General features: G+C 45.7%; 1 protein-coding gene across 6 annotated transcripts in view; it reads right to left on the bottom strand.

Moving 5' to 3' along the window:
* AMPD2 (adenosine monophosphate deaminase 2) overlaps nucleotides 1–27289 on the bottom strand; it is a 115251-nt gene that overhangs the window by 72701 nt on the left and 15261 nt on the right. Inside the window, exons 1-2 of one of the 6 annotated variants that reach the window (XM_072137386.1) lie at nucleotides 26462–26674; nucleotides 4818–4945 (exon numbers count right to left, since the gene is read on the bottom strand). In XM_072137386.1, coding sequence (XP_071993487.1) covers nucleotides 4818–4945; nucleotides 26462–26522 — 189 coding nt within the window. In that variant the 5' untranslated portion in view covers nucleotides 26523–26674. Of the gene's footprint in view, nucleotides 1–4817; nucleotides 4946–7053; nucleotides 7302–7359; nucleotides 7478–7515; nucleotides 7537–7662; nucleotides 7767–26461; nucleotides 26675–27289 lie in introns of those variants that run through there. The other 5 variants (XM_072137389.1, XM_072137391.1, XM_072137390.1 and 2 more) reach the window with 5 other exon arrangements.

The raw sequence follows: 27289 nt of genomic DNA, 5'->3' as shown, positions 1-27289 counted from the left end.
TGTGGGTGACATCAGAGCTGAGTCCCGGGCGGGCCGTGCGCACGGAGCTGTCGCGGCCCCGAGCCAGCATGAAGACATAAGAGGCGCGGCCACGGAGCTACCGCGGACCTGCGGCATGAAGATGAAGAGGAGCTGTCCGGGCCGTCGAAATGGTGAGTAGTAAGTTTATTATTTTTTTACCGGCAACAGGGGGGTGGCAGGCTATATACAGAAAGGGGATTGCAGCAAATATACAGAAAGGGGCTGGCAGGCTATATACAGAAAGGGGCTGGCAGGCTATATACAGAAAGGGGCTGCCAGTCTATATACAGAAAGGGGCTGGCAGGCTATATACAGAAAGGGGCTGGCAGTCTATATACAGAAAGGGGCTGGCAGGCTATATACAGAAAGGGGCTGGCAGTCTATATACAGAAAGGGGCTGGCAGGCTATATACAGAAAGGATTTTTCCAGTTTTTGGTGGTAAAACTAGGTGCCTCGGCTTATACTCGAGTATATACGGTACACCCCACAACGTACATAAAACAACTTTTATGAAGTTTGTTAACCCTTTAATTGTTTTACAGGGGTTAAAACAAAATCGGATGCAATTTTGAAATTAACATTTTTTTGGCTAAATTAATGTGTTTTTCATAAAATGTACAAATTCTCAGTTGATAAAATACCAAAACGGTCCACAATTGATGGACCCAATCTCTCCCCAGTATAACAATACCCCATATGTGGTGGTAAACTGCTGTATAGGCACACATAGTCAGCCAGCTCCCAGTAGCATACAGCCAGCCAGCCCCTAGTAGTATACAGCCAGCCTGCCCCCGTAGTAAACAGCCAGCCTGCCCCATGTAGTATGCAGCCAGACTGCCCCCATGTAGTATACAGCCTGCCAGCCCCCAGTAGTATACAGCCAGCCTGCCCCCAGTAGTATACAGCCAGCCTGCTCCCAGGTAGTATACAGCCAGCCTGCTCCCATGTAGTATACAGCCAGCCTGCCCCCATGTAGTATACAGCCTGCCAGCCCCCCAGCAGTATACATCCAGCCTTCCCCTAGTAGTATATAGCCAGCCCAGCCTGCCCCTGTAATATACAGCCAGCCCAGCCTGCCCCCTGTAGTATACAGCCAGCATGCCCCCATGTAGTATACAGCCAGACTGCCCCCAGTAGTATACAGCCAGCCTGTCCCCAGTAGTATACAGCCAGCCCCCAGTAGTATACAGCCAGCATGCCCCCATGTAGTATACAGCCAGACTGCCCCCAGTAGTATACAGCCAGCCTGTCCCCAGTAGTATACAGCCAGCCCCCAGTAGTATACAGCCAGCTAGCCCCCATGTAGTATACAGCCAGCCTGCCCCTAGTAGTATACAGCCAGCCTGCCCCCAGTAGTATACAGCCTGCCTGCCCCCAGTAGTATACAGCCTGCCAGCCCCCAGTAGTATACAGCCTGCCAGCCCCCCAGCAGTATACAGCCAGCCTGCCTCCATGTAGTATACAGCCAGACTGCCCCCAGTAGTATACAGCCAGCCTGCCCCCAGTAGTATACAGCCAGCCAGCCCCCATGTAGTATACAGCCAGCCCCCATGTAGTATACAGCCAGCCTGCCCCCAGTAGTATACAGCCAGCCTGCCCCCATGTAGTATACAGCCAGCCTGCCCCCATGTAGTATACAGCCTGCCAGCCCCCCAGCAGTATACATCCAGCCTGCCCCCATGTAGTATACAGCCAGCCTGCCCCCAGTAGTATATAGCCAGCCCAGCCTGCCCCTGTAGTATACAGCCAGCCCAGCCTGCCCCCTGTAGTATACAGCCAGCATGCCCCCATGTAGTATACAGCCAGACTGCCCCCAGTAGTATACAGCCAGCCCCCAGTAGTATACAGCCTGCTAGCCCCTATGTAGTATACAGCCAGCCTGCCCCTAGTAGTATACAGCCAGCCTGCCCCCAGTAGTATGCAGCCAGCCTGCCCCCAGTAGTATACAGCCTGCCTGCCCCCAGTAGTATACAGCCTGCCAGCCCCCCAGCCGTACACAGCCAGCCTGCCTCCATGTAGTATACAGCCAGACTGCCCCCAGCAGTATACAGCCAGCCTGCCCCCATTAGTATACAGCCAGCCAGCCCCCATGTAGTATACAGCCAGCCTGCCCCTAGTAGTATAAAGCCAGCCTGCCCCCAGTAGTATACAGCCAGCCAGCCCCCAGTAGTATACAGCCAGCCAGCCCCCAGTAGTATACAGCCAGACCCCATATAGATTCACAAGAAATACCCCGTATTTCAAGCGCAACCGCGGCGAGTAAGGGGATGAAACTCCAATCGCCGGTGTTAGAGGCTGGTGTCAGCGATAATATGCAGTCAACTCCAGAAGCTTCTGGCCAGTAATAGTACTGCAAAATGTGGGAACACTGCTCCGGCCATGCAGTACTATTAAATGTCGGGAAGGGGTTAATTTGATAGCATAGTTTTATTAATTACATATTTTTTTCTTTATAAAATTTGCCAATAATTGACTACAAATGTGAAAAAATAAGCTTTTTTTTGTCATTTTTCCAATTAAAGTTTTTGAAATAAGTAGTAACTTTTCCAAAGTATGTTATAAATATGTACAGATTATTCCATCGCCCTTTCCCAGGTTCAGCTACTGATGCAGAGGGTGCATGTACTTCTGCAAAGTGAAAGCCTCCAGCAGCTTCTTCTATATTCTGGCTTATATATTCTGCCTATCCATGCTGGAGGGGGATACAGTTAAAATGTCTATATCTTCTGAACCCTTGCACGTAGAAACACAATTCTAGTGTCATATTAAACAGGAGTATGGTGCACGGATGCCTAAGAGAACCAGAGATATACATTCTTAAATTTACAATTGGAAGTAGAAAGCTGAACATCAAAATCATTTTTTAGTACAACTTCTACCAAAATCTACCATTTGATTTCATGCACTGTGAACTAAACATACCTTGAGAATGCTGTAGCTACTGATGCAGAAACATATCTTGTTTAAAGGGGTTATCCAGGTATAAAAATGTACTTAGGACGGGCTGGGGCGGGCTATTTAAAAATAATAAATGTGTACTTACCTCCACCGGCGCCGTTGATGTTTGTTTACAGGGGCACAGAATCCGCGCACAGGGAACTTCCGGTCCGCGATGTGGCCGGCTCCTCCCATCCGTCCCAATCTTTCAGCTTGGTAAGCGCTGGGAGACTGTGTCGGATGGGAGCTTCCAGCCGGCAGATTAAATACCCAGTCCCAGCTCGGCTCTAAGTAAATTTTTATACCCGGATAACCCCTTTATACCATGAGCGGAGTGGTTTTGTCTGAAAATACAAAATTATAAAATTATGATAATGAAATTCTGTTGCTTTCTATGCTGGGGCTCAGTGCTTCTTCTCTCACATTGAGTATGCACTGCTTCAGAGAAAGATGTAATCATGGTCTTGTGCCTGACAGGTAGAAGTAGTCAATTGCTGCATTATCCCCTAGCTGCTGTGTATAAGTGATCCAGTTCAGGTTGATTAGTCCTGTCTGGACAGTCCAGGAAACTCTGTGTAATGTGGGAGGTTGAATGTTATAATTGTTTTTTCAGCAAAACCACTCAGCTTAGGAATTAAACAAGATATGCTTCTGCATCAGTATAGCTGCAGCATTCTCAAGGTATGTTTTGTTCATATTTAAGGGTGGAATCTCCAGTTCTGTTAATCATACATACACAATCCATACATATTAAATGAGAGATTCTTCTGGTTAAAATAACATATAAAATATGTTTCTATGTATCGGGGTTCAGGAGATATGGTCGTTTGAAAGTGGTCACTGTCAAGACGTTTATAAACGTTCTTGCTGCACGGGCCGTGTGCATGGAGATGTCGCAGACCTGCAGCCGGCAGGAAGAAAAAAGAGGCGCTGCTAACGGAGCTATCGCGGACTTGTCACGAACATGAAGATGGAAAGGAGCTGCCCGGGTCGTCGGAATGCTGAGTACTGAGTTTATTTTTTTTTACGGGTTGGCTATATACTACAGGGGGCTGGCTGTATACTAAAGGGGGTTAGCAGGCTATATACTACAGGGGCTAGAAGGCTATATACTACAGGGGCTAGAAGGCTATATACTACAGGGGCTAGCAGGCTATATGCTACAGGGGTTTGGCAGGCTATATGCTACAGGGGGCTGGCAGGCTATATACTACTGAAGGCTGGCAGGCTATACACTACAGGGGGTTGGCAGGCTATATACTACTGAAGGCTGGCAGGCTATATACTACAGGGGGTTGGCAGGCTATATACTAGAAGGGCTGGCAGGCTACATACTAGAGGGGCTGGCAGGCTATATACTAAAGGGGGCTAGCAAGCTATATACTACAGGGCCCTGTCAGGCTATATACTACTGGGGGCCGGCTGTATACTACAGGGGGCTGGCAGGCTATATACTGGGGAGGCTGTGAACAATGAATTTCCCACCCTCGGCTTATACTCGAGTCAATAGGTTTTTCCAGTTTTTTTGTGTTAAAATGATAGGTCGGCTCGGCTTATACTCAGGTCGGCTTATACTCCAGATATATATATATATATATATATATATATATATATATATATATATATATATATATATAGTAACTGTAGTAGTGCAGTATATTGTAGATATACTGCTTCTTTACTACAGTCTGTAGGTAGTAAGTCTATAGGTCCCGGCAGGGTAAATGCAGTTATATGTTTATTAGGACCTGTGCACCTGTAGTTTGGTTAAAAATAAACTTTAATCTTCATTTAAATCAAGTGCTCTGGAGGGGGCATCATAGAGCCCAGGTCTCCATGACTCTTTTTACATCTTTACCTCAGCTATTTCTTTGTATTTTCCCTCCATGGATGTTCTTAATTCTCGACTCAGCTGCTTTAAACTGTGTGGGGTACCAGAGAAAGATTTGGCTGACTGAAGTAGGTGAATTGGAGACCCACGAAATTCTGAAAGAGAAGAGTAAAAAATTGTAATAATGAATTTATTTGTTTCAAATCAGATAAACAGTGTAAATAAATTAATATGACTTAAAAGATGAGGTTTTAGAGTAAAATCTCTGGGTGGTTATTTATAGAAGAAAAAAAAAGATACTCCTCCTCCCCTGGCTTCAGACAACCTCTGATTGTGGCTGATCAACAGTACAGGTATTGATTGGCTGCATCGGTGATATGTTTATTCGTCAGAATGGCATCGCTGGACCAGGAAGTGTAAACTGTTATGGGACTAGGCAGTGGCAGCAACTTTGTAATAGGTACACAGCTGGATGGGCCATTTAACCTACATTTTAATAGCTAAACCTCCTTCACATTCATAGGCAATAATCCACAAATTGTCCCTAACTACTGACCAAGTCCTCACATCAAAGCTGATTCTTTCCAACATTTTCTGAAGTTTGTAAGATAACAAAGTGCTGTCAGACAGCTCTGCAGGAGGCTTACACCCCAAAAGGTGAAATTCAGCATGGTATTAGACATTGAGCTATTGAAGTATTTTAAATGGCAGCTCAGCACAGTCTCAGCTACAAACTGCATTTAGTGGGACCTGGGTTGCCACTGGACATTTCCTAGGTTGCCACTGCAATGTCATTAAAAATAGGGGACAAAAACCGCATCCTCTGTGGAGGTGAAGCTTTGCAATATGTAACTATGTCTTGTTACATCAATGCTACCAATGTGGTTGTATTTTTCATTCATTGGCCACCATTTATTAAAAACAGGGCAAACTGCACTGTGTTTTTATTTGCTAAAGTAGTAAAATTTAAGAAAACCTGTACATTGGTATCTCCTTAACCGTACTAACCTTTAGAATAATTCTATCATGTTTATTATACTGTGCGGTGAACTGAGTAAATGTTTAAATTAAAACAAGCAGCAAAAAAGCTATTTTAGGCTACATGCACACTGCCGTTGTCCGGCGTATCGTAGCACGGCAGACAGATGGCAGCGCGGGGAGAGGGGGAGGAGGTTAGCGCTGACATGTCCTATCTTTTCCCGGGCTACGGAGCAATATGGTGCCGCACGTGCGCTGCAACGTACTGCTCCCGTACGGTGCCTTGAGCCCATAGAAGTGTATGGGGGACGTATATCAGCCATATGTACGTCCCCCATACATGTGTGTGAATGTAGCCTTATTCTGTATGGTATCAGGAAAGAATTAATAAATTTGAATCCTCGTGCTATTTTTACCATAAATATAAACCCATTGGGAAATACAAATCTCCCAGCAAAGAACAAGCCCTTATAAACCCAAGTCAGATAAAAAATAAAAAAGTTACGGTATATCTTTTGGAATCTCAACAGCAGGAAAAAACTTTAAAAGTTCTGTGTCCTGAAGGCCATTTTAGGCCATGTCCTTAAGGTGTTAATGTAACTATACCACATACATTCAAGTTGTGCTGTTGTGGTGAAAAGTCGTAATTCACAGCCGGGAATAATCTTTTTTATATTTTAATAGAACAGGAATTTTAGGATGTGGTGATACCGAACATGTTTTTTGATTTTGACTGTTTCTTTATTTTTATGCGTTTTAGGGAAAGGGAGGTGATTGGCACCGATTGAGCATCCAAGGTGCCATGGTCAGATGCCATGGCTCAGTCGTGAGCTCTCTCCATAGAAACCCTGCACCACCACAACGTTATAGAATGTTGTGGTGTGTGAAGGGGTAAAAGGAAATCAACCATCAAAACCAGGCATGATAAACCAAGGACACTTACTCATAGATCTAGACACTGTGACTGTGGTAATCTTCATCCACTCCACCAAGCACACACAGCTTGGCTACATCACTTATCATAGAAACCTTTCCTCCTTCCTAACCGGCAGCATGAAGAGATTGAAGAGGCTGAAGCATGTGATCAGTTACATGATTTTGACATCACTAAGGTCCTTGTCCTCTTCATGCTGTCAGCGAGGTCTGGAGAGGCTAGGAGCAGGCTCCTAGCCTAGTGGCATATGCGGCCCTGCTCTTCGTCTGAAGTGCGGTACATGATCTCTATATAGTGTGAGTGACCTGCGTTTCCTGATCTGTGCACTGTGTGCATGCTGAGCTACGTTACCTCTCTACGTCCCAGCGCTGAAGATGCCTCTGCCCGTCAGTTTCCTGGTGATATCCTGCCGCTCACCACTGATGACATGGGCCCTGTATCCCCGCAGTGGCATAATTCCGTTACCTGCGTTACTCTAGCTCCAATACAAGCAGCTGCGTATTAGTTCTGCACCCCCAACCTTACTACATAAGCGTCCCTGTTCAGTCTAGACACTTTTTACCCACATCATTTATAGCTCTACCCCCTGCCTCTCCCATGTTCTTGCAGTACAGGACATCCCCCTAAACCCCGTCTTCCCCCGTGCTTAGAACTAACCGTACAGCTGTTCCAGAACTGCTGCCTAGAGCCGGCAGACTCCCCCTTTGCTCTGTAAGTCTGTGGAACTGTCCAAACCGCAGTCCCAAATAAGCAAGAGAAATAAGCAGTTACGACCATACCAATTGGTGAGTCATAGGGGGAGTACCTACATACCCGCAGATCAGCTGCCGTGCTGCTGTGTGAGGGAGAAAGGGGGAGCTGTCTCAGATAAAGCCACAAAAACAAGTTCGTGACTGACTGAGCTTGGTATGGGCATCTGAGCAGTGCAAAACACGACAGGGAAGTGGAAGGAAAGCTTACCGGGGAGGAGACGTGGCAGTCAGGGGGTTAGTGAGAGGATGACAAGCGGCTACTGTCTGTGCATACAGGGTGACTAGGCTGTAATGAAGACTGGTGTGTGGAAGAACAACCCCTGAGCTGGTCAGGGAGGAGGAGGGGGGGGGGGGGTAGGATGGTTAGATAAGACAGGATGAAAGGTAAGCTGAGAGGACCCAATGAAGCCGGGAGGATGGGATAAGGCAACCATCGGGTAAGGAGGGCAGCTGGCACTTTTATCTAAGGATTAGGTATCCTACTGGACCGCTGCATTGCTACTACCAAGTGATAAAAGCACAAGGCACAGTACGTAGGCTTTGTTCACTGTATTCACTATACATTTACAAAGTTTTTCCCTGAACTCCTGATATGCACTGCACAGCTGGGGTTCTTTATCCGGCTGGTAGGAATGTGGGCAGTGTTGGACGGGTTGTGCCCAGGACCCACCAGGATGATGGGGGGATTTATCAGATGTGTGCAAACCCAATTCTAGTCGCTCAGTTTATATTTTCCCACAGCAACTGAATTATACCATCATACTAAATACACTTCTCACATCTTAACATACTGGGACCTCTCTAATTACCTATATACAGCACTTTCCTAATAAATATAGTGCCCACTATTTTATAGGCCTCAAATACATCCTCCCCATACAGTACCTCCTGTGTTGTGGTCTCCTGTACAATTATGTTTCTACCCAGGATTGAGCAGTAACATAATTGTGCCACCTCTGCTATTAAAAGAGCACACATGGAGCTGCATCACTGTCAGAATCCATGGTATATGCATCCTAAAGACAAAGATATATCATGGGTGTTTTATGGCAATAGCTTTTGGCAGGTCCATAATTTTGAAGGCCCACTGTACCAATTTATGATTCGTGGTTGGTAATTTGTTAACACAAACTTCACATCTTGCACCATTCACTTTCATACAAGTAAACGTATCCTAAAAAGTATCAGGCTACTCACTGTTTCCTGGACAAGTTGAGGTGCAGCTGCCTCAGAGAGGCTCTTTTTCTCATGGGGAAAGGGATGCAGAGAGTATTATTCATTTAGGGAGATTGCCTGTTCCACAGAATCCTGTCACAGTACCCAACAGGGCTGTGACTGGCAAATTTTGGGTCCCCGCTCACATTAGTTACCCATCTTATGTTTGTTTTCAAACAGTTTTTATTGGATACAATATGATTAACCCCTACACACACCAGAGCGTAATAGTACGTCCTTGCGGGAAGATACAGCTTTTGGCACTTTCTCACAAACGGAGGTGGCACCAGAAGCAGCGGCTGTCAGCTGTATATTACAGCTGACACCGTGCTCTGACACTCGCGATTGGCGCCAATTCCGATCGCAAATGTTAACCCCTTACACGCATGACTGGGGAGTGTAAGGGTCTTCCGCTAAGGATCGGACCCCCCCATGCTGCTTACCAGGGGATCCTATTCTCTTCTGGGCGTCCCGAGGTCTGGCGAGTGCCCCTAGGCCAGATGTGCCAGAGGTGGCCCTCCAAGCTCTTTCTGTTGGCACTCGAGCCATCGCCCCAGCACACCAGACAAGACTCAAAGAATTTTCCTGCAATTCCAAACAACTTAAAAGATGCGGCTTTCAGTGATATTTTAAAGTGATACTTATAGGCTTCATGGGACTGTAGGAAGAGGGAGAATAAGTAGAAAGGGCCGGATTATCTTTGGAGGACCTCCTGCTGGCCCTATGATTCTCTGTGTACAGAGGGACACTGGAAAGAAGCTAAAATGATGCAAATTTTCCATCTTTTTTCTTCTATGTTGGTGTCTGCAGGAGGCTAATATGATTGAACGTTGTTGAAGAACAGGGAACAATAAGTTACTGCTTTATTTTTGGATGGCACCTCGCGATAAACGAGGGGCTTTGGGGTTGCAGTTTGGGCACTCGGTCCCGAAAAGGTTCGCCATCACTGCCCTAGGCTGCCCCAGCAGTCCTACAGCCAAATCCCTTCCGGCTCTGACTTTAAACTGTCTGAGCTTACACTGCTCTACAATGCTTTAGTATTGTAGAGCAGTGTATTGTACTTGAATCAGAGCATTGCTGGTTCAAGTTTGTATAAAATTAAAAAAAAAAGTTTAAAAGTAGAGATGAGCGAACACTAAAATGCTCGGGTACTCGTTATTCGAGACAAACTTTTCCCGATGCTCGAGTGCTCGTCTCGAATAACGAACCCCATTGAAGTCAATGGGAGACTCGAGCATTTTTCAAGGGGACCAAGGCTCTGCACAGGGAAGCTTGGCCAAACACCTGGGAACCTCAGAAAAGGATGGAAACACCACGGAAATGGACAGGAAACAGCAGGGGCAGCATGCATGGATGCCTCTGAGGCTGCTTAATCGCACCATTATGCCGAAATTATGGGCAACAGCATGGCCATGACAGAGTGACAGAATGAAGCTAGATAGCATGTAAAACATCCAATAATTGACCCTGACACTATAGGGGACGGCATGCAGAGGCAGAGGCAGCGGCAGCAGGCTAGAGAGTGGCATGGCGACATACCCTAATTGGACTCAGGCTTCAAACCAATGGGTGTCAGAGAGGAACCAAAGGAGGTGAGCAAGAAGCGCTCAAATAATATCGGTACATGATAAAAGTTTGCCAGTATATTTTGTGGATTACACAGCAGGGTGGCGACAAAGTTAACATGGAAGCCATGAAAACAACCCAAAATTCTGCCTGACACAGCTCGTTTGATAAGGGGACCATGTATGCTTACAGTTCATGCCAGTCGCTGCACTGGCTGCCAGTCTCCTTTCGAATACAGTTTAAAATAATAATAACCCTCATCCATAAAGCTCTGTATAATGCTGCACCCCCCTACCTCTCCTCTCTTATCTCAGTCTATCGCCCAACCCGTGCTCTCAGATCCGCCAGTGATCTTAGATTAACCTCTACCCTAGTGCGGACCTCCCACTCGCGTCTCCAAGACTTCTCTAGAGCTGCACCAATTCTATGGAATGCTCTGCCCTGGACTATCAGACTAATACCTAACCTCCAAAGTTTCAAACGTGCTCTTAAAACCCATTTCTTTAGGCAAGCCTATAACACTCATTAACTGCATGAAGTTTTAACTCTTCTACTAACCCGTCCTGTGTCGTCCTCCCATCTGTTATCCAGCAACCAACAGGCACCAGACTTCTCTGCAGTCCCATTCACCCTGGACCTGGTATATAAGATGACGGCTGAGTGGTTCAAGCGACAGCAATTCCATTTATTATATTTTTTTCTATTCCCTAAGAAGAATGGCTTGACCATTAAATATTCTTTTACCTCGTGTTACCCCATCATCTTCATAAACCGTAAGCTCTGGCGAGCAGGGACCTCACTCCTGTTGTTCCATACAAATGTTGTGCTCTGTTACATTACATTTGTATTTGTTTCCTATGATTTGTAAAGCGCTACAGAATATGATGACGCTATATAAATAAAGATTATTATTATTATTATTATGGAGGCAGTGAACTAGTAGTAGATTAAAGGTGCTGCAACTATGTTAGTTGGATCTTGGGATGGAGCTGGCGCTCTGCAGCCAGGCGAGCTTTTGCCAATCCAAGCCCCTGTCTCTAGGCTACTCCCCAAACAGCACTTCTAAGAACCTTTTGTATAAGATCAAGTGTAGTAGCGTTCTTATAAGTTTAGGATATGGCGGGTGAGGGGAATGTAAACAGATGCGCAAGAAGCGCTGAAATAATATCCCTAAATGGTAAAAGTTTGCAAGTATATTTTGTGGATTACACAGCAGGGTGGCGACAAAGTTAACAACTTTGATGTGGAATGCCCTGTAATAGCTCTTGGGCGGTGTGCCTTTTATCGCCTAGGCTCAGCAGTTTCAGCACCGCCTGCTGTCGCTTAGCGACGGCACTGCTGCTGTGCCTAGAGCTACCGACTGATGGCGCCATGCCCACGGATGGTAATTCGGAGGAGGAGGAGGTGGAGGAGGGGTGGGAGGAGGTATAGTAGGCCTTTGAGACCTGGACCGAGGTAGGCCCCGCAATTCTCTGCGTCGGCAGTATATGACCAGCCCCAGGGTCAGACTCGGTCCCAGCCTGCACCAAGTTAAGTGTAGTAGCGTTCTTATAAGTTTGGGATATGGCGGGTGAGGGGAATGTAAACAGATGCGCAAGAAGCGCATGATGCGCATGGAGCTGGCGCTCCGCTGCCAGGCGAGCTTTCGCCAATTCAAGCCCCTGTCTCTAGGCTACTCCCCAAACAGCACTTCTAAGAACCTTTTGTATAAGATCAAGTGTAGTAGCGTTCTTATAAGTTTAGGATATGCCGGGTGAGGGGAATGTAAACAGATGCGCAAGAAGCGCATGATGCGCATGGAGCTGGCGCTCCGCTGCCAGGCGAGCTTTCGCCAATTCAAGCCCCTGTCTCTAGGCTACTCCCCAAACAGCACTTCTAAGAACCTTTTGTATAAGATCAAGTGTAGTAGCGTTCTTATAAGTTTAGGATATGCCGGGTGAGGGGAATGTAAACAGATGCGCAAGAAGCGCATGATGGGCATGGAGCTGGCGCTCCGCTGCCAGGCGAGCTTTCGCCAATTCAAGCCCCTGTCTCTAGGCTACTCCCCAAACAGCACTTCTAAGAACCTTTTGTATAAGATCAAGTGTAGTAGCGTTCTTATAAGTTTAGGATATGCCGGGTGAGGGGAATGTAAACAGATGCGCAAGAAGCGCTGAAATAATATCCCTAAATGGTAAAAGTTTGCCAGTATATTTTGTGGATAACACAGCAGGGTGGCGACAAAGTTAACAACTTTGATGTGGAATCCATGAAAACAACCCAAATTTCTGCCTGACACACCTCGTTTGATAAAGGGACGATGTATGGAGGCAGCTATATGGACGACTTTTGGAGGTAGCAATGGAGACAACGTGTGGAGGCTGCTATGGAGACAATTTAATTTGGATAGTGCCTGTATGTGGCAGTCCCAAACATTTTTCAAACCAGAGGAGCAGGTAGGTGGCCCTCCAGTAAAATGGAATAGATTGAGTGCCTGTATGTGGCAGTCCCAAAAATGTTTCAAACCAGAGGAGCAGGTAGGTGGCCCTGCAGTAAAATGGAATAGATTGAGTGCCTGTATGTGGCAGTCCCAAAAATTTTTCAAACCAGAGGAGCAGGTAGGTGGCCCTCCAGTAAAATGGAATAGATTGAGTGCCTGTATGTGGCAGTCCCAAAAATGTTTCAAACCAGAGGAGCAGGTAGGTGGCCCTGCAGTAAAATGGAATAGATTGAGTGCCTGTATGTGGCACTCACAAAAATTGTTTCAAACAGAGGACCGGGTAGGTGGCCCTCCAGAAAAATTAAATGCATGAAGTACTATAGCAAGAGCCAGTGGGCCCTGTCAAAAAATAGCCATTTTCCTCTGCTTTACTGTACAAAGAGGAGGAGAAGGAGGAAAATGAGGAGGAGGAGGAGTGGATCAATTATTCAGGTTGAGCTTCCTTCACCTGGTGGAGATTGGAAATTCTGAGAAATCCAGCCTTTATTCATTTTAATAAGCGTCAGCCTGTCAGCGCTGTCAGTTGACAGGCGTGTACGCTTATCGGTGATGATGCCACCAGCTGCACTGAAAACCCGCTCGGACAAGACGCTAGCGGCAGGGCAGGCAAGAACCTCCAAGGCGTACAGCGCCAGTTCGTGCCACATGTCCAGCTTTGAAACCCAGTAGTTGTAGGGAGCTGTGTGATCATTTAGGACGATGGTATGGTCAGCTACGTACTCCCTCACCATCTTTCTGTAAAGATCAGCCCTACTCTGCCGAGACTGGGGACAGGTGACAGTGTCTTGCTGGGGTGACATAAAGCTGGCAAAAGCCTTGTAAAGCGTACCCTTGCCAGTGCTGGACAAGCTGCCTGCTCGCCTACTCTCCCTCGCTACTTGTCCCGCAGAACTACGCACTCTGCCGCTAGCGCTGTCAGAAGGGAAATACTGTTTCAGCTTGTGCACCAGGGCCTGCTGGTATTCATGCATTCTCACACTCCTTTCCTCTGCAGGGATGAGAGTGGAAAGATTTTGCTTGTACCGTGGGTCCAGGAGAGTGAACACCCAGTAATCGGTGCTGGAATAAATTCTTTGAACGCGAGGGTCACGGGATAGGCAGCCTAGCATGAAATCTGCCATATGCGCCAGAGTACCAACGCGTAAGAATTCACTCCCCTCACTGGCCTGACTGTCCATTTCCTCCTCCTCCAACTCCTCTTCTTCTGCCCATACACGCTGAACAGTAAAGGACTCAACAATGGTCCCCTCTTGTGTCTCACCAACATTCTCCTCCTCTTCCTCCTCATCCTCCTCCACCTCCACCTCCTCCGATATGCGCTGAGAAACAGACCTGAGGGTGCTTTGGCTATCAACAAGGGAATATTCTTCCCCTGTCTCTTGTGACGAGCGCAAAGCTTCCGACTTCATGCTGACCAGAGAGTTTTTCAACAGGCCAAGCAGCGGGATGGTGAGGCTGATGATGGCGGCATCGCCACTGACCATCTGTGTTGACTCCTCAAAGTTACTCAGCACCTGACAGATATCAGACATCCACGTCCACTCCTCATTGTAGACTTGAGGAAGCTGACTGACCTGACTACCAGTTCTGGTGGAAGTTGACATCTGGCAGTCTACAATCGCTCTGCGCTGCTGGTAAACTCTGGATAACATGGTCAGTGTTGAATTCCACCTCGTGGGCACGTCGCACAACAGTCGGTGAGCGGGCAGTTGGAGGCGGCGCTGCGCTGCCCTGAGAGTGGCAGCATCTGGGCTGGACTTCCTGAAATGCGCACAGATGCGGCGCACCTTCGTGAGCAAATCAGACAGATTGGGGTATGTCTTGAGGAAACGCTGAACTATCAGATTTAACACATGGGCCAGGCATGGCACATGTGTCAGTCTGCCGAGTTGCAGAGCCGCCACCAGGTTACGGCCGTTGTCACACACAACCATTCCCGGCTTGAGGTTCAGCGGTGCCAGCCACAGATCAGTCTGCGCCGTGATGCCCTGTAATAGCTCTTGGGCGGTGTGCCTTTTGTCGCCTAGGCTCAGCAGTTTGAGCACCGCCTGCTGTCGCTTAGCGACGGCACTGCTGCTGTGCCTAGAGCTACCGACTGATGGCGCCGTGCCCACGGATGGTAGTTCGGAGGAGGAGGTGGAGGAGGGGTGGGAGGAGGAGGAGGCATAGTAGGCCTGAAACACCTGGACCGAGGTAGGCCCCGCAATCCTCGGCGTCGGCAGTATATGAGCAGCCCCAGTGTCAGACTCGGTCCCAGCCTCCACCAAGTTAACCCAATGTGCCGTCAGCGATATATAGTGGCCCTGCCCGGCAGCACTCGTCCACGTGTCCGTGGTCAGGTGGACCTTGTCAGAAACGGCGTTGGTCAGGGCACGGATGATGTTGTCTGACACGTGCTGGTGCAGGGCTGGGACGGCACATCGGGAAAAGTAGTGGCGGCTGGGGACCGAATACCGAGGGGCGGCCGCCGCCATGAGGTTGCGAAAGGCCTCGGTCTCTACTAGCCTATAGGGCAGCATCTCCAGGCTAAGCAATCTGGAGATGTGCACATTAAGGGCTTGGGCGTGCGGGTGGGTTGCACTATATTTGCGTTTCCGCTCCAGCGTCTGGGGTATGGAGAGCTGAACGCTGGTGGATGCTGTGGAGGATCGTGGAGGCGACGATGGGGTTTTTGTGGCAGGGTCCTGGGCAGGGGGCTGACTAGCAGCTGACACAGGGGAAGGAGCAGTGGTGTGCACGGCCGGAGGTGAACGGGCTTGTTGCCACTGAGTGGGGTGTTTAGCATTCATATGCCTGCGCATACTGGTGGTAGTTAAGCTAGTAGTGGTGGAACCCCTGCTGAGCCTGGTTTGGCAAATGTTGCACACCACAGTCCGTCGGTCATCCGGTGTTTCCTTAAAGAACCTCCAGACTTCTGAAGATCTAGCCCTCGCCGCAGGAGCCCTCGCCACGGGAGCTTCACTAGTTGACACATTTGGCGCTGATGCACCAGCTCTGGCCCTGCCTCTCCGTCTGGCCCCACCACTGCCTCTTCCAACCTGTTCTGGTCGAGGACTCTCCTCCGTCTCAGAAGCACTGTGTTCACCCGGCCTCTCAACCCAGCTTGGGTCTGTCACCTCATCATCCTCCGATCCCTCAGTCTGCTCCCCCCTCGGACTTCCTGCCCTGACAACAACTTCCCCACTGTCTGACAACCGTGTCTCCTCATCGTCGGACACCTCTTTACACACTTCCACTACGTCAAGAAGGTCATCATCACCCACAGACTGTGACTGTTGGAAAACCTGGGCATCGGAAAATTGCTCAGCAGCAACCGGACAAGTGGTTTGTGACTGTGGGAAGGGTCCAGAAAACAGTTCCTCAGAGTATGCCGGTTCAAATGCCAAATTTTCCTGGGAGGGGGCAGACTGGGGGGGAGGAGGCTGAGGTGCAGGAGCTGGAGGAGTGGCGATTTCGGTGACATGGGTGGACTGCGTGGAAGACTGACTGGTGGTGGACAAATTGCTCGAAGCATTGTCAGCAATCCACGACATCACCTGTTCGCACTGTTCTGGCCTCAACAGTGCTCTACCACGAGTCCCAGTAACTTCAGACATGAACCTAGGGAGTGTAGCTCTGCGGCGTTCCCCTGCTCCCTCATCAGCAGGTGGTGTCTCACCCCGCCCAGGACCACGGCCTCTGACCCCTGCAGTAGTTGGACGCCCACGTCCCCGCCCTCGTCCTCTACCCCTAGCCCTCGGGTTAAACATTTTTAAAATGAGAGTTATAACTTTATTTTTTTTTTTACTTTTTTTTGTTTTTTTTTGTGTTTTTTTTTTTTTTTTTAAAACCAAACAATGCTATCCTATTGCTATGGCTATTTTCTAGCCAAGTATCAAAGCACACTACTATGCCAGATGAGATGACACTGAGTTAGTGCCTAATTGAAATCCAACCCCTACTAAATTTTCCCACTTCGGTCTTTGCTATGGATATGTGCGTCACTAAGCGCAGAACACAGCGGTCGCAAGTCTCACTACAAATTGCTCAGAATTGGCTAGTACATGCACTGCAGAAAGTACAGCCACCAGCAGATCAACCAGAAATCAAATATATAGAACGCTACTGTATGCGTAAGTAAGCTCTTTGTATTCTCCTATGGCTATTTTCTAGCCAAGTATCAAAGCACACTACTATGCCAGATGAGATGACACTGAGTTAGTGCCTAATTGAAATCCAACCCCTACTAAATTTTCCCACTTCGGTCTTTGCTATGGATATGTGCGTCACTAAGCGCAGAACACAGCGGTCGCAAGTCTCACTACAAATTGCTCAGAATTGGCTAGTACATGCACTGCAGAAAGTACAGCCACCAGCAGATCAACCAGAAATCAAATATATAGAACGCTACTGTATGCGTAAGTAAGCTCTTTGTATTCTCCTATGGCTATTTTCTAGCCAAGTATCAAAGCACACTACTATGCCAGATGAGATGACACTGAGTTAGTGCCTAATTGAAATCCAACCCCTACTAAATTTTCCCACTTCGGTCTTTGCTATGGATATGTGTGCCACTAAGAGCTAAACACAACGGTAGCAAGTCCCCCTGCTAATTCCTCACAAAATGGTACTAGATGCAAATTAAAATAAAAAAAGTAGAACGTTATTGTAGCCCTAAGAAGGGCTGTTGGGTTCTTTGAGAATCACTCCTGCCTAACAGTAAGCTAATAGAACACCCTAACGCTTTCCCTGACCAGCAGCAGCTCTCTCCCTAGCGGCATCCAGACACAGAATGATCCGAGCAGCGCGGGCAGCGGCTAGTCTATCCCAGGGTCACCTGATCTGGCCAGCCAACCACTGCTATCGACGTGTAAGGGTACCACGTCATGCTGGGTGGAGTGCAGAGTCTCCTGGCTTGTGATTGGCTCTGTTTCTGGCCGCCAAAAAGCAAAACGGCGGGAGCTGCCATTTTCTCGAGCGGGCGAAGTATTCGTCCGAGCAACGAGCAGTTTCGAGTACCCTAATGCTCGACCGAGCATCAAGCTCGGACGAGCATGTTCGCTCATCTCTATTTAAAAGTTTAAATAAAAAATAAATAAAATATAGGCCCCTTAAAATGTCACTTTCCGACACAAACACTTAAAGGGGTTGTCCCACGAACCAAGGTAGGACAGGGCCTAACTTGCTGATCGTGGGGTCTCAGTGATGAGACCCCCACAGATCACAAGGGGTCCCAGGTATCTCAGTCGGACCCGTCGTCGCTCCCTGAGAATAATGGAGCTGAAGGCTGCGAATTACCATTCTGCTCCATACATCTCAATGGAGCTGAAGGAAATTTGCTGAACACAATTCACTCAGGAGGAATTGGGTATAAAATTTTGTGGAGCCTTTATTCATTTAATTGCAAATGTTTAATTTTTCACACAAAATAAATGTATTGTCCAAAAATATTACTATTTGTAGACCGCAACTCCATTTTGTTTTAACCCCTATAAAACACCTAAAGGGTTAACACATTTTTTAAAAGTGTTATTTTATACAGTGAGGGGTGTAGTTTCCATAATGGGGTAATTTACTAATCTTGCTATTATTTAGGTCTCTCACAGTCAATTGAAAGATGAGCAGGTCCCTGTAAATATAGGCCCAAATTCTAAGCCTCATAACATTCTATTAAAATACATGGAATCTTAAAAAAACATGCCAACATAAAGCAGACATTTGGGAAATGTAAGTTATGAATTCATTTGGGTGCTAAAGGGGTTAAATCACAGTACATAAAGTAAAATAGATACAAAAATATGCTGAATATTGCAATTCGCTTACATATAAAAAGAAAGGAAGGGGGAAGGAGAGAAGGGTGGGTCTTAGGGACGAGCCACAATGAAATCATCTATTTCTGATCTATCCATGGTAATCAAATATAGATTCTTAGTGCGAGGGCCTGTTGCCCAGTGTGCCATTTCTTTGAACCTATATATTTCCTGAACTTTCTCTTTCCACTGTACTAAAGATGGTGGGGATGAGGACTGCCATTGCATAGGGATAATCAGTGTGTCTGCTGTTATCAAGAATGTGTGCAAGCTATTCTGATTTCTAGAGAAACTTGACTCTGTGATACCTAATAGTATGGCCTTAGGAGAGCTCAGGATTACCATAGAGCACATTTTCACCGTCGCTTCCAGCACTGCATCCCAGAAATCCTGAAAGACCGGCATGACCACCAAATATGGATCATGTCCCCAGTGTCTTCCCCACATCTCCAACAAGCTTTGGGAATATCCCTGTTGATCTTATTTAACAAGAAGGGGCTTTATACCATCTTGTCACTATTTTGTAGTGACTTTCTTTATCCCGGGTGCATCTCGAGAAGCCATTGCCTTTGTGTAAGAGTGCCTCTGCTTCCCCTTCGGTGAAATCAGTCTGGAGGTCCTTTTCCCATTGAGATATATAATGAGATTTTTCGGTCATAACAGGCCGACAAGAATTATTTATGTAATGGATGCCTATTCATCAATGTTAGCAACCAGTCCTTCTCCTGTGTGGCCTGCTGACGTCTAGCCCTATACACCCTACACACTTCCTGGAGGCTTTGGATGTGTAAAAAATTCCTGCGGCTAAGCCCTTGTCTTTTCCTCTTCAAAGAAGTATGTTGATGTAAAGGTTGCCAAAAAGAATTTGTATGATCCTTTTCTGGGAACACCAACTTATTTGAACCCCTTAACGCCAAAGACACTTTTCACCTTCCTGACACGGCCCATTTTTTCAAATCTGACATATGTCACTGTAAGTGGTTATAACTTCGGAACACTTTAACATATCCAAGTGATTTTGAATTTTTTTTCTAGTACTTCATGTTAATTGAAAACTTTTGTTGGTATGTGTTGCGCTTATTTATTTATTTAAAAAAAATGATATTTGGTGAAAATTTGGAAAAAGCCTCGATTTTTGAAATCGAAAATGTTCTACTTTTTCCATACGTAGTCATAACAGCAAAAACATTAACATTAACCGAATGTCTACTTTATTTCTCCATGATTATTTTATGCATTCTCTCATTTTTGTAAGATGTTCTGGGGCTTTGAACTTTAGGTGCGATGTCTAAAATTTTCATAAAAAAACACAAAATCAGGCTTTTGCTGGACCTACTATGGTTTCAAAGTCAATCGAGAGACTTAAATAAAAGTAAAACCCCATAAATTACCCCAATATAGAAACTACAACCCTTAATGTATGTAAAACAACTTTCATGAAGTTTGTTAACCCTTTAATTGTTTTACAGGGAATTAAATTAAATCGGATGCAATTTTGAAATTTTGGCTAAATGAATGTATTTTTCAAAAAATGTACAAATTCTCAGTGGATAAAATACCAAAACCCTCCACAAAGCTCGATACCCAATCCCTCCTGAGTATAACAATCCCCCATATGTGTTGGTAAACTGCTGTATAGGCACACGCCAGGGCACTTAACCGTTTCAGGACCTATGACGAAAATGCACGTCCAAGTCGGGTGCACGTCATCCATTTAAATCATAGACAGCCGAGTGTTACAGGCATCGGTGCAGGGACCAATCACAGCGCTCCCTGTCCGGCGATCGCTATGATTGGTCGGAGACATCACACCGACTAATCATAGCTGTATCCTGGAGAGGAGGCTGGAATACAGCTCCGATCTCGTCATTTCAGTCAGAGTTGTGGATGAGATCAGACTCTTCCAGTTACATTATCAGACTGATCCTGTCACTGACTATCATTTTGATTTCTCCTGTCAGTGATTACATTACTGTCCAGTGATACTGTGATTGCTCCTGTCAGTGACCTGCGTCCATATAGTGTCCAGTAATACTGTGATTGCTCCTGTCACTGACCAGTGTCCATATACTGTCCAGTAATACTGTGATTGCTCCTGTCACTGACCAGTGTCCATATACTGTCCAGTAATACCGTGATTGCTCCTGTCACTGAATAACATACAGTGATACCGTGATTGCTCCTGTCAGTGACCAGCGTCCATATAGTGTCCAGTGATACCGTGATTTTCCTGTCACTGACCAGCGTCCATATAGTGTCCAGTAATACCATGATTGCTCCTGTCACTGATCAGCGTCCATATAGTATCCAGTGATACCGTGATTGCTTCTGTCACTGAATAACATCCAGTAATAGTGATTGGTGTCACCAAATAACATCCTGTAATACCGTGATTGCTTTTGTCAGTGAATATTAGTTACTAGTTGTTGTTTGTTACCTAAAAGAAAAAAAAGCTACCAAAAAAAAAAATTTTTACAAAAAAAAAGGATTTAGCATTAGAACTTAGGTAGTCTTAGTTGGGATTTGGGGTTTCAAAAAAATAAGAAAAAAAATCTAAAAAAAAAAAAAAGAATAAAATATAATATTTTTTTTTACAGCTATACAGTTGTAGTTCTAGGTATAGATGATACACTTTGTGAATATGTCTCAGACAATGGCTCAGCGGATGTTTACTGCAGAGGACACAGTACACAGATACCGCACAGATACCGCAAGTGAAATCGATGATGAACTTTTCGTTCCTTCATCATCATCTAGTGACAGCGATGAGCCTGTAGCATGGCGCTCCAGGCTGAGCGAAAGTCAGCCAAGTACTAGCAGTAATGACCCAGACTGGCTGTCCGCAGAATCATATGACCCACAAATTCCAGATTTTGTTTCTGTGCCCGGCGTTAAGATAGACTCCACAGGTTATTGTGAGGCAGATTTTTTTAAGTTCTTCTTTTCAGAAGATTTAATAAATCTAATACTCCAACAAACAAATGTGTACGCCGCTCAATTTTTGACAACACACCCTGAATCACTTTATGTTCGTGATAACATGTGGAAGCCAGTTGACCAGGCAGAAATACTGATATTTCTTTTGAATATGGGCCTTGTAAAAAAGCCAACAATCAGATCATACTGGTCAACCGATGTATTGTACGACACCCCTATGTATCAAGGCTATAATGCGCTTCATTCATTACAGTGACAACTCATTATGTCCCCCAGCAAGTGACCCCAGCTATGATTGGCTATTTAAAATTAGGCCTCTCGTGAAGCATTGCAATTTAAAATTTGCAAAGGTTTACATGCCTGAAAAAAATTTGCCAATTGACGAATCCCTGGTGTTGTTCAAGGGGAGATTAAAATTCAGACAATATATCCCAAGCAAGAGAGCCAAATATGGCATGAAAGTTTATAAAGTCTGCGAAAGCAACAGTGGCTTTACCCACCATTTTCGGGTATACGAGGGAAAAGTTTCAAAAATTAACCCTCCTGAATGTCCCCCCCAACCTTAATGTTAGCGGCCGAATAGTTTGGGACCTAATTCACCCACTGTTGGACATGGGGTATCACTTGTTTGTTGCTAATTTTTATAGAAGTGTGCCCCTGTTTAGAGCCCTTTTCCAAAAAAAAACCTGTGGCTTGTGGCACCATCAGAAGAACGCAATAAGGCCTTCCAAAGGCACTGGTCATTCGTCATTTACAAAAAGACCAGTCACCAGGGATCTTACCTGGACTATCAGGAAAAAGTAATAAAAAATAAAATTTTTGGAGACCAGGGTAGCGAAGCAAGGGCTACAACATCAAGTGATGCCAGCAGGATAGTTGCAGGACAGCACTTCCCATCCCAAGTCCCACCAACTGCAAAAAAGGCCCATCCTCAAAAAAGATGCTGTGTCTGCTATAAAAATGGGATTAGGAAGGACACTGGTTATCAGTGCATGACATGCCATGACCAACCAGGGCTATGCATTCATGAATGTTTCCGCAAATACTATACCTCACTACAATATTAATTTTTTTAAATTAGTCATTCAGAAATGTCCACATATTTATGCCGTGGCCCCCACTTCACATTTATTGGCCACTTCAAAATTAAAATTCTCATTATACCTCTAGATGAATATTATGCGGATTGTAAAAATTGGGTTCCATTTCCTTACTCAAAACTCACAAAAGTAACTAGGTTGGGAATATAAGGTTTCCACACTGATGTGACTTCTGAAGGGATTCTATAATTCACTTGCTCACTTCCTCTGCCAGGAAGATGAGACCTGTAATTCATTGCAGCCTGAATTGTGGCCAGAAAAGCTAAAATGCGCTCCCTCCATTGGAGGCCCTGCCAATTGTTCAAAAAGCAGATAATGGCCATGTTGGCTGCATATTTCATCATGGAAAACACTAAAATATTAAATCTGGGATCCATTTTGGTCATTCTCTTTATTTTGTGCCAAAAAAAACTGTCACAAATGTGAGATATCGCTGAAAATAATGAAAATTTTTAATTTTCATATTTGCTTTGCATTAATTCTGAAAAAAAGTGGTAAGCTCTAAATACATATAATCCCATATATATGGACCAAAAAGGGTGCAGTATCCAAAATGGGATCACTTCTGGGGGATTTCTGTGATCTTCATTGCCAAATTTCTCTTCTAATGGTGGATAGGGTCTAGAATTGGTTGCAGCCTGAATTGTAGCCAGAAAAGCTAAAATGCGCTCCTTCCATTGTAGGCCCTGCCAATTGTCCAAAAAGCAGATAATGGCCATGTTGGGGGCATTTTGTCACAGAAGGAACAGTGAAATACAATTTGAAGACCATTTTCTCAGTTTCCTTTACTCCATGTGACATATTGTGATTGATTATAGGAGAAAATTGCATTTTTAACCAAAAATTGCCAATTTTGGCAAGTTTTAAAAAGTAAGAATAAATCATATGTATTTAATTTTATCACCAAATGATAAATCAACATGTTCCAAAAATGACCCCACCAGAATGACTTGGATATGTTAAACTGTTGCAGAGTTATTCCATAAAGTATCCACATACTCCAGATTTTCAAAATCTTGCAAGGTGCAATCACCATGGGTCCTTAAGGGGTTAAAGGAAGCTGCGCCATTCAGATAATGCATTGTTCCATTTTACTGGCTATACAATCTTTATTTTTTTGGAAATTTGGACAAATAAGGGCTGATTATTTGCAACATTAGATGCACTTTACAGATACCGTATATACTTGAGTATAAGCCGACCCGAGTATAAGCCGAGACCCCTAATTTTACCACCAAAAACTGGGAAAACCTATTGACTCGAGTACAGGCGGTCCCCTACTTAAGGACATCCGACTTACAGACAACCCATAGTTACAGACAAACCCCTCTGACCTCTGGTGAAGCTCTCTGAATGCTTTACTAAAGTCCCAGACTGCAATAATCAGCTGTAAGGTGTCTGTAATGAAGCTTTATTGATAATCCTTGGTCCCATTACAGCAAAAAATGTTCAAACTCCAATTGTCACTGGGACTAAAAAAATCTTTTGTCTGGATCTACAATGATAAAATATACAGTTCCGACTTACATACAAATTCAACTTAAGAACAAACCTCCAGACCCTATCTTGTACGTAACCCGGGGACTGCCTGTATAAGCCGAGGGTGGGAAATGCATTGGTCACAGACCCCCCCCCCCAGTATATAGCCAGCACTGCCCCCAGTAGTATACAGCACTGCCCCCAGTAATATACAGCACTGCCCCCAGAAGTATACAGCACTGCCCCCAGAAGTATACAGCACTGCCCCCAGTAGTATACAGAACTGCCCCCAGAAGTATACAGCACTGCCCCCAGAAGTATACAGCACTGCCCCAGTAGTATACAGCCTGCCCCCAGTAGTATACAGCCGTGCCCCCAGTAGTATACAGCCGTGCCCCCAGTAGTATACAGCACAGCCCAGAATAAAAAAATAAACTTATATACTCACCCTCCGGTGGCCCCGTTGCGCAGCGGTGCTCCCCCGATGTCATTGCGGCTCCTCTTGTGGCTTCCCGGCTCCTCTTCTTGCTTCAGCGTGCTGGGCGCCGCCATTGTTCTCTCCCGGGCGGCGCCTAGTATGACGCGCCGCGGCTGACGTCATACTAGTCGCCGCCCGCGAGAAGAACATGGCAGCGCCCAGCACGCTGAATTTTTGGTAGTATTGACTGGTGTATAAGCCGAGGGGACGTTTTTCAGCACATTTTTTTGTGCTGAAAAACCCGGCTTATACACGAGTATATACAGTACTTTACAACCTGAGATAGAACAGAGTCTAAGACAAATGCTGTTCTTGATGCACACACTATTAACAGATGAAGAGTGGGTGTCCTGCTTTAATATTATCAGATGTATGATGCAAGGAGAAGACTGGAAGAAATAAACACAGTACAAGAAGACATCTAAAGCAAAAGGAGATAAGGCAGGCAGGAAAACATTACAGCTACCTTCCCCCCTGTGATAGACAGAATATGCTCTCTTCAGGGCCTAGCACAGTGATGGGCAACCTTTTGAGCTTGGTGTGTCAAAATTCGCCAAAAAAACGAGCATAACTCGGGTGGTGTGTCACCTTGACAAAAAAAACATAATTTTGTGATATTTAAAGTTTAAATAACAAATATGTATAATTATTTAACTTCTAGGGTACTTTAATCCTAGGTTGTGTGATTGATCCTACCATGTACTACAGTATGGCAGTATATGGGGATTTTCCACATCATCTATTTATTACAATGTGCTGGACAATCTCTCAGCCTCCCGGCTACTGCACCTGGCCGTGTAGGAGCCAAAGATGAAACTCAACTCTCCGGCGGCCACGTGTCACTGAAAATGGCTATGCGTGTCAGCACTGACACGCGTGTCATAGGTTGGCCATCACTGGCCTAGCATATAGTAAGTAGTCTTACTACTGTCAGCACAATTTTTTGACTTTTTTTTTTCACTTCTGCTTCTCTCACCTTCTGAAGCCTTTGTGTCCTTACCAAGATGGAGAAGATGCAAATATGGGCATGAAGCGGATGTGACGGATTGATGAATACCCTGTAACACTTTATGGATTTTCGAACAAAATGACAACATAAAGAATTATACTAAATCCCCTAACATTTTCTGATTGCAAACACCCTACACATTTATACACATTAAACATTTATACTTACCTGGATGTGAGTTCAGTGAGGCACATGAGACTCACATCAGCAGATCCCGCAGCACCCTGACATCACTGCGCATGCGCCGTACCTATGGCACTTGTGCAGTGAATCCGGAGTGCACTACGCTGACTTCACTAGCCACAACTCACAAGCGCCTAAGGGGTTCAGGAGGAAGGTAAGTGTAAATGTTTTTTACCCCTGACCATGTAGGGGGCGATTTGGGATACTAAACCACTGGTTAATATGGTCCAGTGGGTGGTTTAGTGTCCCAATCACGCTGACAGTTTCCCTTTAAGGGGTTAAACCACTGCATAGAAGTATTTGTTAAAAAGTCACAGCCATTTAAGTCTTTAGAGGCCTCGTCATTAAGGGGTTAATCCTGGTAATATAGCTGTATCAATTATATATCATGGTACAGAATGAGCTCAATCTGAGCAGTGCCCTGCAGCATGCCACGGCGATGGAAGATGCCCGTGTGCACAGCTATGTCATCTGCCAGTCTGTCACATCATCGCAGCCCTCATCCCAGCGCCCCACGACACGTCTTCCCTTTCTCTGTCTTCCCTTTTCTCAGGTTATGCCCTGAGGTGATAGAGGATGACACGAAGCCCCGTGTGACAGGAATTCCTCCTCACCACACGATTACTTGGCGGCTGCGCCATATTTTGCTTTCTTCTATTTTCACCTCAGACAAGTAATATGAGTGTGTGCAATGATTTCCGAGCCCCCACTCGCCCATAGTCTCTTCTCCTGTTGCGCTGAGCCCATGCCCCGACACCTCCTCACAACTCACCTGCTGCGCTGGGCGCTTGTAAGCTGCATCTCTTTTTGAAAGGTGATTTGCTTGCGGACATCGTGACAGAAAATCGGTGCTGTGTCTGCAGCAGTGAATGGACAGTTTGAGGGTCTGTGTGTGGTATGATAGTAACTATGACTGTGTGCCCATGCAGAGCATGCTGTATACAGTGATGGATGTGGATTGGGAAGTATTGCTACTGTTGGGAGTGTAGACTCCTCCCCCTCTGCAAGCAACAGTGTGAGGGGATGCAGCCAGACATGGAGTCCTGGAGCTCAGCACGTCGTGTGGAATGCTCTGAGCAGAGGGACAGGAGCCCAGCACAATGTCATAACACATTAGCACATCATGCTCCTAACACAGGCTTTACAAAATGGCTGCTTCACTGTACAAATCTTTTCCTTTAACAAACATGTTAACAAAAGTAAATGATGCCCAGTCCTACCTTCTGTAACCATGATTGCATTTTATCAGCTTTTCTAACTGAATATAACATATGCAATGTGTATTACTTTAATGTATTGCTTACAGTATCAATGCAAAATGCAGTTCTCCTGCTTCCTGTCATACTCAAGTATAAGTCAACCCAAGCGTAAGCTGAAACCCCTAATTTAACTGTATATGTTGTACAAGGGTGCATTCACGGCATCACAACAGAAGAGGAGATTTGGATATTTACATTGCAACATTGCATTTACAAAACGCACATGTTAACGACATTTTAACACACATTAACATTGTGTTTACAAATGTGATGCTAACACATGCGTTTACTTTGCATTAACACATGCAATGATGACAGGCGAATCTCTTCATCTCAGCTTT

The sequence above is a fragment of the Engystomops pustulosus genome, chromosome 2, assembly GCF_040894005.1.
Source record: "Engystomops pustulosus chromosome 2, aEngPut4.maternal, whole genome shotgun sequence".
In the NCBI taxonomy this organism is placed as follows: domain Eukaryota; kingdom Metazoa; phylum Chordata; class Amphibia; order Anura; family Leptodactylidae; genus Engystomops; species Engystomops pustulosus.
This window is presented reverse-complemented; position numbering and strand designations above follow the sequence as displayed.